A 13,856-nucleotide genomic window follows, 5' to 3' on the forward strand; every position below is an offset into this window, starting at 1 on the left:
AGACGCAGAGCGGTCACCGGAACCGCAGAAGTGTGAGGAGGAGGAGGAGGAGGAGGAGCGGCCGGGGGTTCCCCCCGCCCGCCCCCCACCCTGACGCCACACTCCCCGGCCGGAGCCGCGCCGCCGTCAGCCTCCCGAGATGGGCCGGGCCCAGCTGCTCCTCGCCGTGGCCCTGCTCTGCGGCCTCCCGCGGCCCGGCCCCGCCGCCCGCCCCATGCCCACTCTGGCGGACAGGAAGCTGTGCGCGGACGAGGAGTGCAGCTGTGAGATCGGGGGGGGCGGGGGGACGGCCTGGGGGCCGGGCGGGGGGCATTCTGTCCGCGGGGGCTCCTGGGGCGGGGTGGGATTCGGGCGCGGCGGACCCCGTAGGCGAGCCGCTGGCAGCCGGGGAAACGGCAGGCCCGCTGTGCCCGGAGTCGGGGGTGGGCAGCGGTCCCGGGCAGCCCAGACGAGCCCTCGCCTCCTCCCCAGACCCCATCTCCGTGGCCGTGGCTCTCCAGGACTACGTGGGGCCCGACTGCCGCTTCCTGTCCATCCAACAGGGACAGGTCATCTACGTCTTCTCCAAGCTCCGGGGCCGGGGGCGGCTCTTCTGGGGGGGCAGCGTAAGTCCGTCAAGGGTGGGCGGGGGTGGAGGGGCATCCCGGCTCCGCCACTTCTCTGCTGTGTGACCTTGGGCAAGTCGCTTAACTCCTCTGTGCCTCAGTGACCTCGTCTGTGAAGTGGGGATTGAGGCTGCCGGCCCCACACGGGACAGGGACCGGGTCCAACCCCGTTTGCTCGCATCCACCCCAGTGCTTGGCTTAGTACAGTGCCTGGCACGTAGTAAGCGCTTGACAAGTGCCGTAATTATTATCACGATGACGATTACAGTGCCCGGCACCTAATAAGTGCTTAGCAAACACCCCAGTTGCTGAACTCGTCCGCTCGACTCTATACATCTTCATTACCCTATTTATTTTGTTAACGAGAGGTACGTCACCTTGATTCTGTTTATTTGCTATTGTTTTAATGAGACGTTCATCCCCTCGACTCTATCTATCGCCATCGTTCTCGTCCGTCCGTCTCCCCCGATTAGACCGTGAGCCCGTCGGAGGGCGGGGACCGTCTCTATCTGTTACCGATTCGTCCATTCCAAGCGCTCAGTACAGTGCTCCGCACATAGTAAGCGCTCACTAAATACTATTGAATATCATTATTAGGCGCAAGGGGCCTACTACGGAGACCAGGCCGCCCGGCTCGGCTACTTCCCCAGCAGCGTCGTGCGGGAGACCCGGCCTCTCAAGCCGGGGAAAGTCGCCGTGAAAACGGACGTGAGTCTCGTGGAGGCGGGGTGCGGGGGGAGGTCCTGGGGGGGGGTGTCTGAGGGTCACCGCCCCTCTCCTCAAATCCCCTGGGCTCGGGTGCCGATTCCCCTCTCGCCCTCTGGAAATAACGTTTTCAGTTTGCATGCGATTTGCTTCTAATTCACCAGCCACTCCCTGCTACGGTTAAAAACCACCCGGTCCGATCCCGTTCCGTCCCAGGGACGCTGGCCGGGGTCAGCCTGGAAAAGCCAAGGTTTGGGGCCTTGCTATCTCCCGTTTCCGTCTCCCTTTCAGCAATGGGACTTCTTCTGCTAGCGAGACCGGCCCCAGCTCCGGCAGCCGCCGACCGGCCCGCCGACCTCTCCTCCTGCCCTCCTGGGGCCTGGGGACCCGAGGATTGACGCTTCGCAAACATCAAAGCGCTTGTGTCACTGAACTGCGTGGTGTTTTGCGGGGCCAGGGTGGATGGTGAGGAGGAACGCTAATGCGGAGGCTCGCCGTGGGCAGGGAATGTATCTTCTCATCGTTCCGTTGCACTCTCCCAAGCGCTCAGTTCAGTGCTCTGCACACCGTAAGCGCTCAATAAATGCGATTGAATGAACGAATGAAATGAATGAATGAAACCCAGGGATCGGGGCCCCGCGTTTACCTCTCCCCTTCTGACCGTCCCCTCTGAAGCTGTTTTGCTTCTAGACCCACCCGACTGCCTCATTACCGTCTTACTTAAGTGAACGAGAGTATTCATTCAGTAGTATTGATTGAGCGCGCTTACCGTGAGCAGAGCACTGTACCAAGCGCCTGGAATGTACAATTCGGGAACAGATAGAGACGATCCCTGCCCAACGACGGGCTCACGGTCCAAACGGGTAATAACTCCGGCGCCTAGAATCTCTAGGAGTGGTAAGAGACCGGAGGGTGGAGCGTGACGGGCCTCTAAGCTCCGACCGCCATTTTGTCCGGCCAAGCCGCCGTCTACTCAAGACGAGCACCTCACGCATCCTGTTGCTCCTGATGCCCGTCTACGCCTTTCCTTTTGCTTTGCTGTCTCCCCCGCTTCTGCTGACGATGGTATTTCTTAAGCGCTTACTATGTGCAAAGCACTGTTCTAAGCGCTGGGGGGGGATACAAGGTGATCAGGTTGTCCACGTGGGGCTCACGTCTTCATCCCCATCTTACAGAGGAGGCACAGAGACGTGAAGTGACTTGCCCGAAGTCACACAGCTGACAAGCGGCGGAGGCGGGATTAGAACCCATGACCTCTGACTCCCAAGCCCGGCCTCTTGCCACTGAGCCGCGCCGTTTCTGGACTGTGAGCCCGTTGTTGGGTAGGGATCGTCTCTCTCTGTCGCCGCATTGTGCTTTCCAATCACTCGGTACCGTGATCTGCCCACAGTAAGTGCACAATAAATATGATTTAATGAATGAGTATCCTCCCCTCCCTGGGTTCATCCCGTCCGCGTGTCTGTCTAGAGAAGCAGCGTGGCTCAGTGCCCGGGCTTGGGAGTCAGAGGTCGCGGGTTCGAACCCCGCCTCCGCCACTTGGCAGCTGGGTGACTGTGGGCAAGTCACTTCACTCCTCTGGGCCTCAGTTCCCTCATCTGTCAAATGGGGATGAAGACTGTGAGCCTCATGGGGGACCACCTGATGACCCTGTATATCCCGGCGCTTCGAACAGTGCTCTGCACAGAGTAAGCGCTTAACAAATGCCAACATTATTATTATTATCGGAGCGCTTGGCATGTTAAGGTCTCGGGACGCGATGGGGCCGGTCCTCCCTTAGCGAAGTCGGGACCCGTGGCCGGCCTATCGATGGCATTTGCCCATCCGATGCTCTATAATGAGGAGAACCAGGCAGGGCCGAGCAATCGCCCCGAGTAGAGATTTCCAGCCGCCTGTCTGAAATTCGATATAAGAATAATAATAATGATGATGATGTTGGCATTTGTTAAGCGCCTACTATGTGCAAAGCACTGTTTTTCCAGCCACCTGTCTGAAATTCTATATAATAATAATAATAATGTTGGCATTTGTTAAGCGCTTACTATGTGCAAAGCACTGTTCTAAGCGCTGGGGAGGATACAGAGTGATCAGGTTGTCCCACGTGGGGCTCACAGTCCTCATCCCCGTTTTCCAGATGGGGTCACTGAGGCCCAGAGTTCCCCTGCTAGCCACGCCCCTTCACTGACGTCACACCCTGACCCCCCCCACCCACACCTGACGTCACTCCCATCTGAAAGGCCCCGCCTTCAACCCTGCCCCAATCAGGAGCCCGGGTTTCGGCCACGCCCCCTTCCATCCGCCGCGGCTCCTGCTCCGATCCCGGCTCTTGCCTCGGCTCCGCCCCCGCCGTATCGGGCCCTGCACCAATCGGAAGCCTAGATCTAGGCCACGCCCCCAGAGCCCCATCCCTGGCCCAATCGCAGGGCGGGCTTCCAGCCCCGCCTGCCCGCCCCTCGACAGGAGAGGCCCCGCCCCTATTCAAATTTCCGTCCCTGCACCAATGGCAGGGCGGGCCTCCGGCCCCCGGCCCAATCACAGGGGGGGCCTCCATCTTGGGGCGGGTCATTGGACCAATCAGAGGGAGCGGCCACGCCCCTATTCAAATTCCCGTCCCTGCACCAATGGCCGGGCGGGCCTCCGGCTCCTGGTCCAATCACAGGCCTCCAGCCCCTCTCCCCTTCCCCCCTCCCCTCCGTTATGCCCGACGACCCCTGCCTCGGTCTGGATTCCGGCTCCAGGCCCCGCCCCCGGTGGAAGCCCCTCCCCTCCGGGGGCGTGTCACCGGGACGATCAACTGGAGCGGCCACGCCCCTATTCAAATTCCCGTCCCTGCACCAATGGCAGGGCGGGCCTCCGGCCCCCGGGCCAATCACAGGGCGGGCCTCCAGCCTGGGCGCTTGTCTTTGGACCAATCGGCGGGAGCGGCCCCGCCCCTATTCAAATTTCCGTCCCTGCACCAATGGCAGGGCGGGCCTCCGGCCCCCGGCCCAATCACAGGGCGGGCCTCCAGCCTGGGGGCGTGTCCTCGGACCAATCGGCGGGAGCGGCCCCGCCCCTATTCAAATCCGCGGGCGCGGCGCCATGTCCGGGCGGGCCCTCCCGCCCCCCGGCCAATGGCAGGGCGCGCCTCCGGGCCCCGCCCCCGGGTGGGCGTGTCCTCGGGCCCCGCAGCGGGAGCGGCGGAAGTGTCGGCGCCGGGGCCCGGGCAGGAGGAAACGGCCGGTGGAGCCGCAGCCCCCCCCCCCCCCCCGGACCCCCCCCCAGACATGGCTGAGACTTACGGTAAACCGGGTGGGGGGGGGAGGGGGCGGGGGAGGGGCTTCCGGCGGTGGGAGGGGGAGACCGGCTCCCCCCTCCCCCCGCGGCTGCAGTTGGTACGGCCCAGCGGCCGGCGGGGGGAGGGGCCCTTCCGGACACCTGGTCCCCTCCCCCCCCCCAGCACTTAATCCATCCAGATGTCACTTTATTTATTCCTATTAATGTCCCTTTTATTCCTATCGACGCCCCCCCCCCACTGATTGAGCGCTGACTTGCGTGCGGAGCACTGCACTAAGCGCTTGGAATGGACAATGGGGCAACGGAGAGGGACCCTCCCCGCCCCTCCTCTAGACTGTCAGCTCGTTAATCATAATAATGATGGTATTTGTTAAGCGCTTCCTAGGTGCCAAGCACTGTCCTAAGCGCCGGGGTAGGCACAGGGTACTGAGGGCGCCCCACCTGGGGCTCATCACTTTTCAGCCCCATTTTGCAGAGGAGGGAACTGAGGCCCAGAGAATAATAATAATAATAATAATAATGTTGGTGTTGGTTAAGCGCTTACTACGTGCAGAGCGCCGTTCTAAGCGCTGGGGGAGATACAGGGGAATGAGGTGGTCCCACGTGGGGCTCACAGGCTTCATCCCCCTTTTACAGATGAGGGAATTGAGGCACGGAGAGGTGAGGTGGCTTGCCCAAGGTCACCCAGCAGACAGGTGGCGGGATTCGAACCCAAGACCTCTGACTCCCCAGCCCGGGCTCTTTCCACCGAGCCGCGCTGCTTCTCTCATCGTGGGCCGGGATTAGCCCTCCCAGTAATAATAACGATGGCATTTGTTAAGCGCTTACTATGCGCCAAGCGCCGGGGCAGATACAGGGTCATCGGGTGGTCCCACGTGGGGCTCACAGTCTTCATCTCCGTTTTACCGATGAGGTCACTGAGGCCCGGAGAAGTGAAGCGACCCGCCCGAAGTCACCCAACCGAAAGGCGGCGGAGCGGGATTCGATCCCATGACCTCCGACTCTTTCCACCGAGCCGAGCTGCCGTAGTGTCATGATGATGCTGATAGTAGTCATCGTTCAGTCGGTCGTATTTATCGAGCGCTTACTGTGTGCCGAGCACTGGACTAAGCGCCTGGAAAGTACAGTTCAGCAACAAGCAGAGCGTTAAGCGCCTACTATGTGCCGAGCACTGTTCCAAGCACTGAGGTAGAGCCAAGGTAATCGGGCTGTCCCACCTGGGGCTCACGGTCCTAATCGGGCGGCCGGCAGGTCACTTCACTGGGCCTCAGTTCCCTCATCTGTAGAATGGGGATTAAGACCGGGAGTCCTAAAAGGGACAGAGACTGAGTCCTAGACTGGGAGCCCACTGCGGGCGGGGATGGTCTCCCCTTGTTGCTCAACTGTACTTTCCAAGCGCTTGGTACGGTGCTCTGCACGCAGCAAGTGCTCCGTAAATACGACTGAATAATAATAATGTTGGCGTTCGTGAAGCGCCTACTCTGGGCGGAGCACTGTTCTAAGCACTAGGGTGGACACAGGGGAATCGGGTGGTCCCACGTGGGGCTCCCAGTCTTCATCCCCATCTTCCAGATGAGGGAACTGAGGCCCAGAGAAGTTAGCATGGCTCGGTGGAAAGAGCCCGGGCGTGGGAGTCAGAGGTCATGGGTTCGAATGCCGGCCCTGCCGCTTGGCAGCTGGGCGACTGTGGGCGAGTCACTTCGCGTCTCTGGGCCTCAGTGACCTCATCGGTAAAATGGGGATTAACCGTGAGGCTCACGTGGGCCGACCCGATTCCCCCGTATCTCCCCCGGCGCTTAGAACGGTGCTCCGCACATAGTAAGCGCTTAACCAACACCGGCATTGTGAAGTGACTTGCCCGCAGTCACGCAGCTGACAGGCGGCAGAGCTGGGATTCGAGCCCATGACCTCCGACTCCAAAGCCCGGGCTCTTCCCACTGAGCCACGCTTTCCCAAGCGCTTATTACAGTGCTGCGCACACAGCGAGCGCTCAATAAATACGATCGAATGAATGAATGAATCACCCCCCCAGCCTGGCTGTCCCGGGCCCCGTGCCCTCTCCCCAGTGGGCACGAGGTTTTTGTCCCTTGGTGGTGACCCGGGTGGAAACCACCCTGCCCTCCCTCTGGACCCGGAAATCGAATCACAGCTCTTTCTGCCCCGCCCCTTTTATTCACTCCCAGCCCCACGCCGCTTCCGTCCGTAACCGTCGTCGACTTCTTTATCGTAACGTCTGTCTCCCCGTCTAGACCGTAAGCCCGTCGAGGGAACGGCAGCGCCCGTCTCCATCCGTTGCCGACTTGTCCGTTCCGAGCGCTTAGTACGGCGCTCTGCACGTAGCGAGCGCTCAGTAAATACTATCGAACGAGCGAATGTTTACGGTTCTGGTCTGTCAGTCGATCGTCAGAGGTCGTGGGTTCGAATGCCGCCTCTGCCACTCGTCAGCTGTGTGACTGTGGGCGAGTCACTTGGCTTCTCTGGGCCTCAGTTGCCTCATCTGGAAAATGGGGATTAACTGTGGGACAACCCGATCACCTTGTGTCTCCCCCAGCGCTTACGCAGAGTGAGCGCTTAACAGATACCCCCATTAGTAGTAGTATTTATTGAACGCTCACTCTACGCAAGCCCTGTGCTAACTGCTTGAGAGAGAACCGCGCGCAGTGGATAGAGCACAGGCCCGGGAGTCAGAAGGTCACGGGTTCTAATTCCGGCCCTGCCGCCTGTCTGCTGCGACCTTAGGCAGATCACTTGACTTCTCTGTGCCTCGGTGACCTCATCTGTAAAACGGGGATCGAGACCGTGAGCCCCGCGTGGGACAGGAACTGTGTTCGACCTGATTTGCTCGAATTCATTCATCCGTTCCGTAGTATTTATTGAGCGCCTACTATGTGCAGAGCACTGGACTAAGCGCCTGGAATGGACAAATCGGCAACAGGTACAGTCCCTGCCCTCTGACGAGCTTAGAGATGAATCCACCCCGGCGCTTAGTACGGTGCCTGACCCGATAGTAAGTGCGTAACAGATACCGCAGTTGTTATTATAACAATACACGGGCGCGGTCCCTGCCCACAGCGAGGTTATTGTACTCTCCCAAGCGCTTAGTACAGTGCTGTGCACACAGTACGTGCTCAATACTGAGCCTCTGAGGGAGGGGTGGTGCCCACCGAAGACCCCAGGCAACCCCTGGCCGGGGGAGAAAGAGCTGGAAAGGAACCATCAGGCCTTAGAGAAGCAGCGCGGCTCAGTGGAAAGAGCCCGGGCTGGGGAGTCAGAGGTCGTGGGTTCGAATTCCACCTCTGCCACTTGTCAGCTGGGTGACTGGGGGCAAGTCACTTCTCCGGGCCTCTCAGTTCCCTCATCTGTCAAATGGGGATGAAGACCGGGAGCCTCACGTGGGACCACCCGATGACCCTGGATCTCCCCCGGCGCTCAGGACGCTGCTGTGCACGTAGTAAGCGCTTCGCAAATACCAACAGCGTTATTATCGTTCAGGGAGAACGAGAGGCGAAGGGGCACAGTGTTGGGAAGTAGGATCCGAGCCTGGGCTTGGGAGTCACAGGTCATGGGTTCAAATCCCGCCTCTGCCCCTTGTCAGCTGGGTGACCGTGGGCAAGTCACTTCTCTGGGCCTCGGTGACCTCATCTGGAAAATGGGGATGAAGACCGTGAGCCTCACGTGGGACAACCTGATGTGTATCAGAGGACGGCGCTCCGCACACAGTAAGTGCTTCACAAATACCAACATTATTATTATCACTATTACTTCTCTCTCTCCCTCTAGATTTCCTCTTCAAATTCCTGGTTATTGGCAGTGCCGGCACGGGAAAATCTTGTCTGCTGCATCAATTCATCGAGAACAAATGTGAGTCCCTGAGGGTGGCGTGTCGTCGGGGGGGGGGGGGGGGGGGGGGGCGGGGAAATCGGGGACGAAGCTCCAACCAGGGGGAGGGACCAGAGCCCCGGGGGCTCCTTCCGCTGCGTGACCTTAGCGGTGCTGGACAACCACTCTGGGCCTCCGGAGACCCACCTGGGACCGGGGCAGCTCGTCCTCGGTATTGAGCTCGTCTCTAGACTCTGAGCCCGTTCCGGGCAGGGAACGAGTCTGCTACTTTTGTTGTACTCTGCCAAGTGCTCAGGACAGCGCTTAGAACAGTGCTCTGCACATAGTAAGCGCTTAACAAATACCGCCATTATTATTATTATTATTACAGCGTTCTGCACCTCGTCCTCCATACCATTGACTGAGGAAAGGCACCTCACTTCTCTGGGCCTCAGTTCCCTCATCTGTAAAATGGGGATTAAGACTGTGAGCCCCGTGGGGGACGGGGGCTGTGTCCAACCTGTTTAGTTTGTATCTGCTCCTGGGCCTGGATCATCATAATAATAATGTTGGTATTTGTTAAGCGCTTACTATGTGCAGAGCACTGTTCTAAGCGCTGGGGGAGATACAGGGTCATCAGGTCGCCCCACGTGAGGCTCACCGTATCAATCCCCATTTTACAGATGAGGGAACTTAGGCACCGAGAAGTGAAGTGACTCGCTCACCGTCACCCAGCTGCCAAGTGGCGGAGCCGGGATTCGAATCCATGACGTCTGACTCCCAAGCCCGGGCTCTTTCCACTGAGCCACGCTTAACAAGTACCCAAAGTAAAAGAGAAAAGAAGGGCATTCTACCGAGCACTTGGGAGAGTTCAGTAGAGTGGGTAATAATAATGTTGGTATTTGTTAAGCGCTTGCTGTGTGCAGAGCACCGTTCTAAGCGCTGGGGGAGATACGGGGTCATCGGGTGGTCCCCCGTGAGGCTCCCGGTCTTCACCCCCATTTTCCAGATGAGGGAACTGAGGCCCAGAGAAGTGAAGTGACTTGCCCACAGTCACCCAGCTGACAGGTGGCACAGGTGGGATTCAAACCCGTGGCCTCGGACTCCCAGGCCCGGGCTCGTTCCACTGAGCCGCGCCGCTTCACTAGATAGGGCGGGTAGGCAGGACCCCTGCTCTCAAGGAGCTTACCAGCTAACGGGGGAAACAGACATCAAATTAAATCACAGGTAATAAAGCAGCAGGATACGACTGTTATTATTATTAATGATGTGAATATATCTAGAATTCTGTCTATTTTGATGCTGTCGATGCCCGTCTACCGTCTCGTTGTCCGTCTCCCCCTTCCAGACTGTGAGCCCGTCGCTGGGCAGGGATCCTCTCCGTCTGTTGCCGAACCGTCCTTTCCGAGCGCTCAGTCCAGTGCCGGGCACACGGGAGGCGCTCAATAAATACGATCGAATGAATGACTACGTGCCGGCCGGTCGATTGTACGTGTCGAGCGCCTACCGAGTGCGGAGCACTGGACTAAAGAGCTCGGGAGAGCGCAGTCACCTTCCCGGAGACCAAAGCGCCGCAGGGAGGTGGGAAAGGCGGGGACGCGGTGAGGTGCGGGGGGGGGGCCTCGAGCCCCTTCCTCACCCCGTCCCTTCCCCGCAGTCAAACAAGACTCCAATCACACGATCGGCGTCGAGTTCGGCTCGAAGGTGGTCAACGTCGGCGGCAAGACGGTGAAGCTGCAGATCTGGGACACGGCCGGGCAGGAGCGGTTCAGGTAGGGGTTGGGCCCCGGGGCGGGGGAGGGCGGCCGGTCCGGGCCGGGAGAGCCCCTCCGCCCCGCGGCCCGGCGAGGGGGGGTCCGGCAGACGGCCCTGACCCGCCCCCGTCCCCTCGCCCTCCCCGCAGGTCGGTGACGAGGAGCTATTACCGGGGAGCGGCCGGGGCCTTGCTGGTGTATGACATCACCAGGTGGGTGCTGGCAGCCGGAGGCGGGGAGGGCGAGGGTCCCGACGGCCACCGAGGCCCGGGTGACCCCGGTGCCCGCCTTAGCCCGGCGGCTCTCTCCCCACCCTCCCCCGGGGCTCCCTGCCCCCCTCCGCCGCGGACGGGGGCGACGGCGAGAGGGCGCGGGCGGACCCCGGGGTCCCGGCCCCCCACCCGCTCTCGACGCCTCCCCTCCGCAGCCGAGAGACGTACAACGCCCTCGCCCACTGGCTGACGGACGCCCGCACCCTCGCCAGCCTCAATATCGTCGTCATCCTCTGCGGGAACAAGAAGGATCTGGATGCCGACCGGGAGGTCACCTTCCTGGAGGCCTCACGCTTCGCCCAGGAGAACGGTGAGGGCCCCCCACGGCCCCCTCGCCCCCAGCCCAGTACCAGTCGGGGACAGGCGATCAGATACAAGTTAATCAGGTTGGATTAACCGTGGGGCTCCCCGTTCTGGTCACCATTGGACAGGTGAGGTGACCGAGGCACGGAGAAGTGACTTGCCCGAGGTCACCCAGCAGACGGGAGTGGGATTTTGGTGTCCTACCTTGGCTCAGTGGCAAGAGCCCGGGCTTGGGCGTCAGAGGTCATGGGTTCTAATCCCGGCTCCGCCCCTTGTCAGCTGGGTGACTTTAGGCAAGTCACTTCACTTCTCTGGGCCTCAGTGACCTCATCTGGAAAATGGGGATGAAGACTGCGAGCCCCATGAGGGACCACCTGATGACCCTGTATCTCCCCCAGCGCTTAGAACAGTGCTTTACACACAGTAAGCGCTTAACAAATACCAACATTATCATTAGAGAAGCAGCGTGGCCCAGTGGAAAGAGCACGGGCTTTGGAGTCAGAGTTCATGGGTTCGAATCTCCGCTCGGCCACTCGTCAGCTGTGTGACTTTGGGCGAGTCACTTCACTTCTCGGGGCCTCAGTGACCTCATCTGTAAAAGGGGGATGAAGACCGCGAGCCCCCCGTGGGACAACCTGATTCCCCTGTGTCTACCCCAGCGCTTAGAACGGTGCTCGGCACATAGTAAGCGCTTAACAAATACCAACGTTATTATTATTAGGTCCTTGTGACTCCCAGGCCTGTGCTTTTCCCGGTAGCGAGGTGGAAGGCTAATTCCCTGCCTTGGGGGGCGGGGGGGGGGGGGGTCGTCCCGCCTCCGGCCCGTCCTCCTCCCCGCCAGATGGGAAGTTGGGCCGGTGCCAGTCCGGGACGGAGCCGGCCCGAGCCGGGCTGCCCGTGGCCACGTGGGGGAGCCTGGGAACCACCGCCGACCTTTCCCGGCCAGGATGCGGCTCAGGCAGGCCCGCCGGCCGGGCCCGCCCCCTCCCCGCCCACTTTGGTGCCACCCTCTGCCCTCTCCTCCCGCCCGCCCAGAGTTGATGTTCCTGGAGACCAGCGCCCTGACGGGGGAGAACGTGGAGGAGGCGTTCCTCAAGTGCGCCCGCACCATCCTCAACAAGATCGACTCGGGTGAGCCCCCGGTGCCCGGCGGGCACGGCTCCCCCGGGGGGGGGGGGGCCTTGTGGAGGCGGGGGCGGTTTGGAAGCTGAGGGTCGGGGGCGTGGGGGGACGCTGCCCGCCGAAGGGCTCCAGCCCCTCCCCGCTTCCTCCCCCCCCACCAGGAGAGCTGGATCCGGAGAGGATGGGTTCGGGGATCCAGTACGGCGATGCCTCCCTGCGCCAGCTGCGCCAGCCTCGAGGAGCCCAGGCCGAGACCAGGCAGCAGTGCAACTGCTGAGGACGGAGCGGGTACGGGGAGCGGGTACCGCGCGAGGAGCGGCGCGGCGTAGCGGATGGACCCCGGGCCTGGGGGGCGGAAGGTCGCGGGTACCGACGCCGGGTCTGCCGCCTGTCTGCTGTGTGACCGTGGCCAAGTCGCCTCCTCTGTGCCTCGGTTACCTCATCTGTAAAATGGGGATCGAGACCGTGAGCCCCAGGCGGGAGAAGGGAGTGGGTCCGACCCGATTTGCTCGTATCCGCGCCAACGCTTAGTACAGCGCTTAGCACGTAGGAAGCGCTTAAATACCACCGTCGTCATTATAATAAAAGGGAGCGGGTACCAGGAGCAGGCGGGCCGGCGGCGGCCGAGACCGGCTGGGCCACCTCAGGCCCCCCGGCTAGGGTTGGGGGGGAGGTGCGGGCACTGAGGGAGTTTCAGGAGGGTTTGGGGGGGGTGGCCTTTGGGGGTGAATTGGTTCAGGGATGTGAGCCCCTCACTTCCCCCACCTCATTTAAAAAAAAAAAAAAAAAAGCACTCGTCAAGCGCTAACTGCGTGCCAGGCGCCGGACCGGGCGCTGGGGTAGATACAAGCCGATCGGGTTGGGCGCCGCCCCCCGTCCCACAGAGGGGTCACCGTCTCGGTCTCCGTTTTACAGGGGAGGGAACTGAGGCGCGGAGGAAGTTCCGTGACTTGCCCAAGGTCACACCTCATCCTCCCCTTTCTCCTTTCTCTTCAGAGTCCAGACTCCAGCAGCCCCGTGGACCAGCCTCTCGGCCCCCCCCCAAAACCCTACTTCCTCCCTCCCCGTCCCGGACATCCCCCCCCCCCCCCCCCCCCTTCCAACTCACTCTCATGGAGATGGCACAACGGTTCGGGGCCACCGGGAGGGGGTCTGCCCCGATCTCGTCCCAGACCCTTCCCCTCCCCTCCCACCCCCATCCTCTCGAGATGTCGCGTGCCACGATCTGGGACTTAACGTCGGGTCTGGGGGCGAGGGGGTGGAAGAGGGCCCTCCTCCCCGCTCCCGGAAGGGCAGCTGGTACGAGCCCTTCCCCCGGGCACCGTCTCCCCTACCCCCGTCCCCCCCGGCCCGCTGCAGCGGGCGTTATGTGTACGGACGGTCTCTTTTCACTGCAGTGAGGAGGGGCTGGCACCCCCACGCCCCGCCCCCATCGCCTGCCTCCGGGCAACCCGCCCTCGTTGCCCTCGCTCTCCAGCCCGGGCATCAGTTGCTGCTGCTTTCGGTGTCTCGGCCTCGCCCTTCCGCGGCCCGGGCCCGGCGATCCCTCCGGGCCCGGGGAGGGGCCCGGGCCCACCCGGCGCCGGGGTTGGCGTCGGTCGACCGTCCCTCGGTATCAGGCGTCCTGGCGGTCGAGGGGATGGGTCGGGGGGGGGAGGGGGGCGCCCCTCCCTGAGGTCGACCCCTTCTCCGGCTCTCCCGCCCCTTTGCCCCCTGTGGTCTGTATATGTTATTTATTATGTCGCAGGGCCGGCGCTCTGCCCCCCCCGGGGGCTTGGTGGGGGGGAGGGGGCTTCGAGGGGCGCCGAGGCCCATTAGCCCCCCCCGCCCCCCACCGCCCCTCCGCTGTACGCACATCCCCCCACACCACCCCTCTCCCCATAAAGCAGTTTTGTTTTCCAGCCCCGACTCCAGCTCCTCTTCATTCGGGGGGGGGGCCCCGATTCTCTGCCCCCACCCCATTCTGGGGACAGAGGGAGGGCCGGGACGGGCGGAGCTTGGCT

The 13,856-nt window shown here is 61.9% G+C and overlaps 2 protein-coding genes across 2 annotated transcripts; both read left to right on the forward strand.

The window, feature by feature from the left end:
- The first annotated feature begins 90 nt into the window (after positions 1 to 90).
- MIA (MIA SH3 domain containing) lies at positions 91 to 1,743 on the forward strand. Its single transcript, XM_029066206.2, has 4 exons — positions 91 to 263; positions 472 to 605; positions 1,203 to 1,313; positions 1,602 to 1,743. The coding sequence occupies exons 1-4, from the start codon at positions 140 to 142 to the stop codon at positions 1,620 to 1,622; spliced, it is 390 nt and encodes a 129-aa protein (XP_028922039.1). The 5' UTR covers positions 91 to 139; the 3' UTR covers positions 1,623 to 1,743.
- Positions 1,744 to 4,533: 2,790 nt separating this feature from the next.
- Positions 4,534 to 12,939, forward strand: RAB4B (RAB4B, member RAS oncogene family). Its single transcript, XM_029064520.2, has 8 exons — positions 4,534 to 4,589; positions 8,364 to 8,444; positions 10,060 to 10,174; positions 10,306 to 10,368; positions 10,584 to 10,738; positions 11,767 to 11,862; positions 12,015 to 12,141; positions 12,850 to 12,939. The coding sequence occupies exons 1-7, from the start codon at positions 4,574 to 4,576 to the stop codon at positions 12,128 to 12,130; spliced, it is 642 nt and encodes a 213-aa protein (XP_028920353.1). The 5' UTR covers positions 4,534 to 4,573; the 3' UTR covers positions 12,131 to 12,141; positions 12,850 to 12,939.
- Positions 12,940 to 13,856: the final 917 nt, after the last annotated feature.

The sequence above is a fragment of the Ornithorhynchus anatinus genome, chromosome 5 (assembly GCF_004115215.2).
Source record: "Ornithorhynchus anatinus isolate Pmale09 chromosome 5, mOrnAna1.pri.v4, whole genome shotgun sequence".
Classification (NCBI taxonomy): Eukaryota; Metazoa; Chordata; class Mammalia; order Monotremata; family Ornithorhynchidae; genus Ornithorhynchus; species Ornithorhynchus anatinus.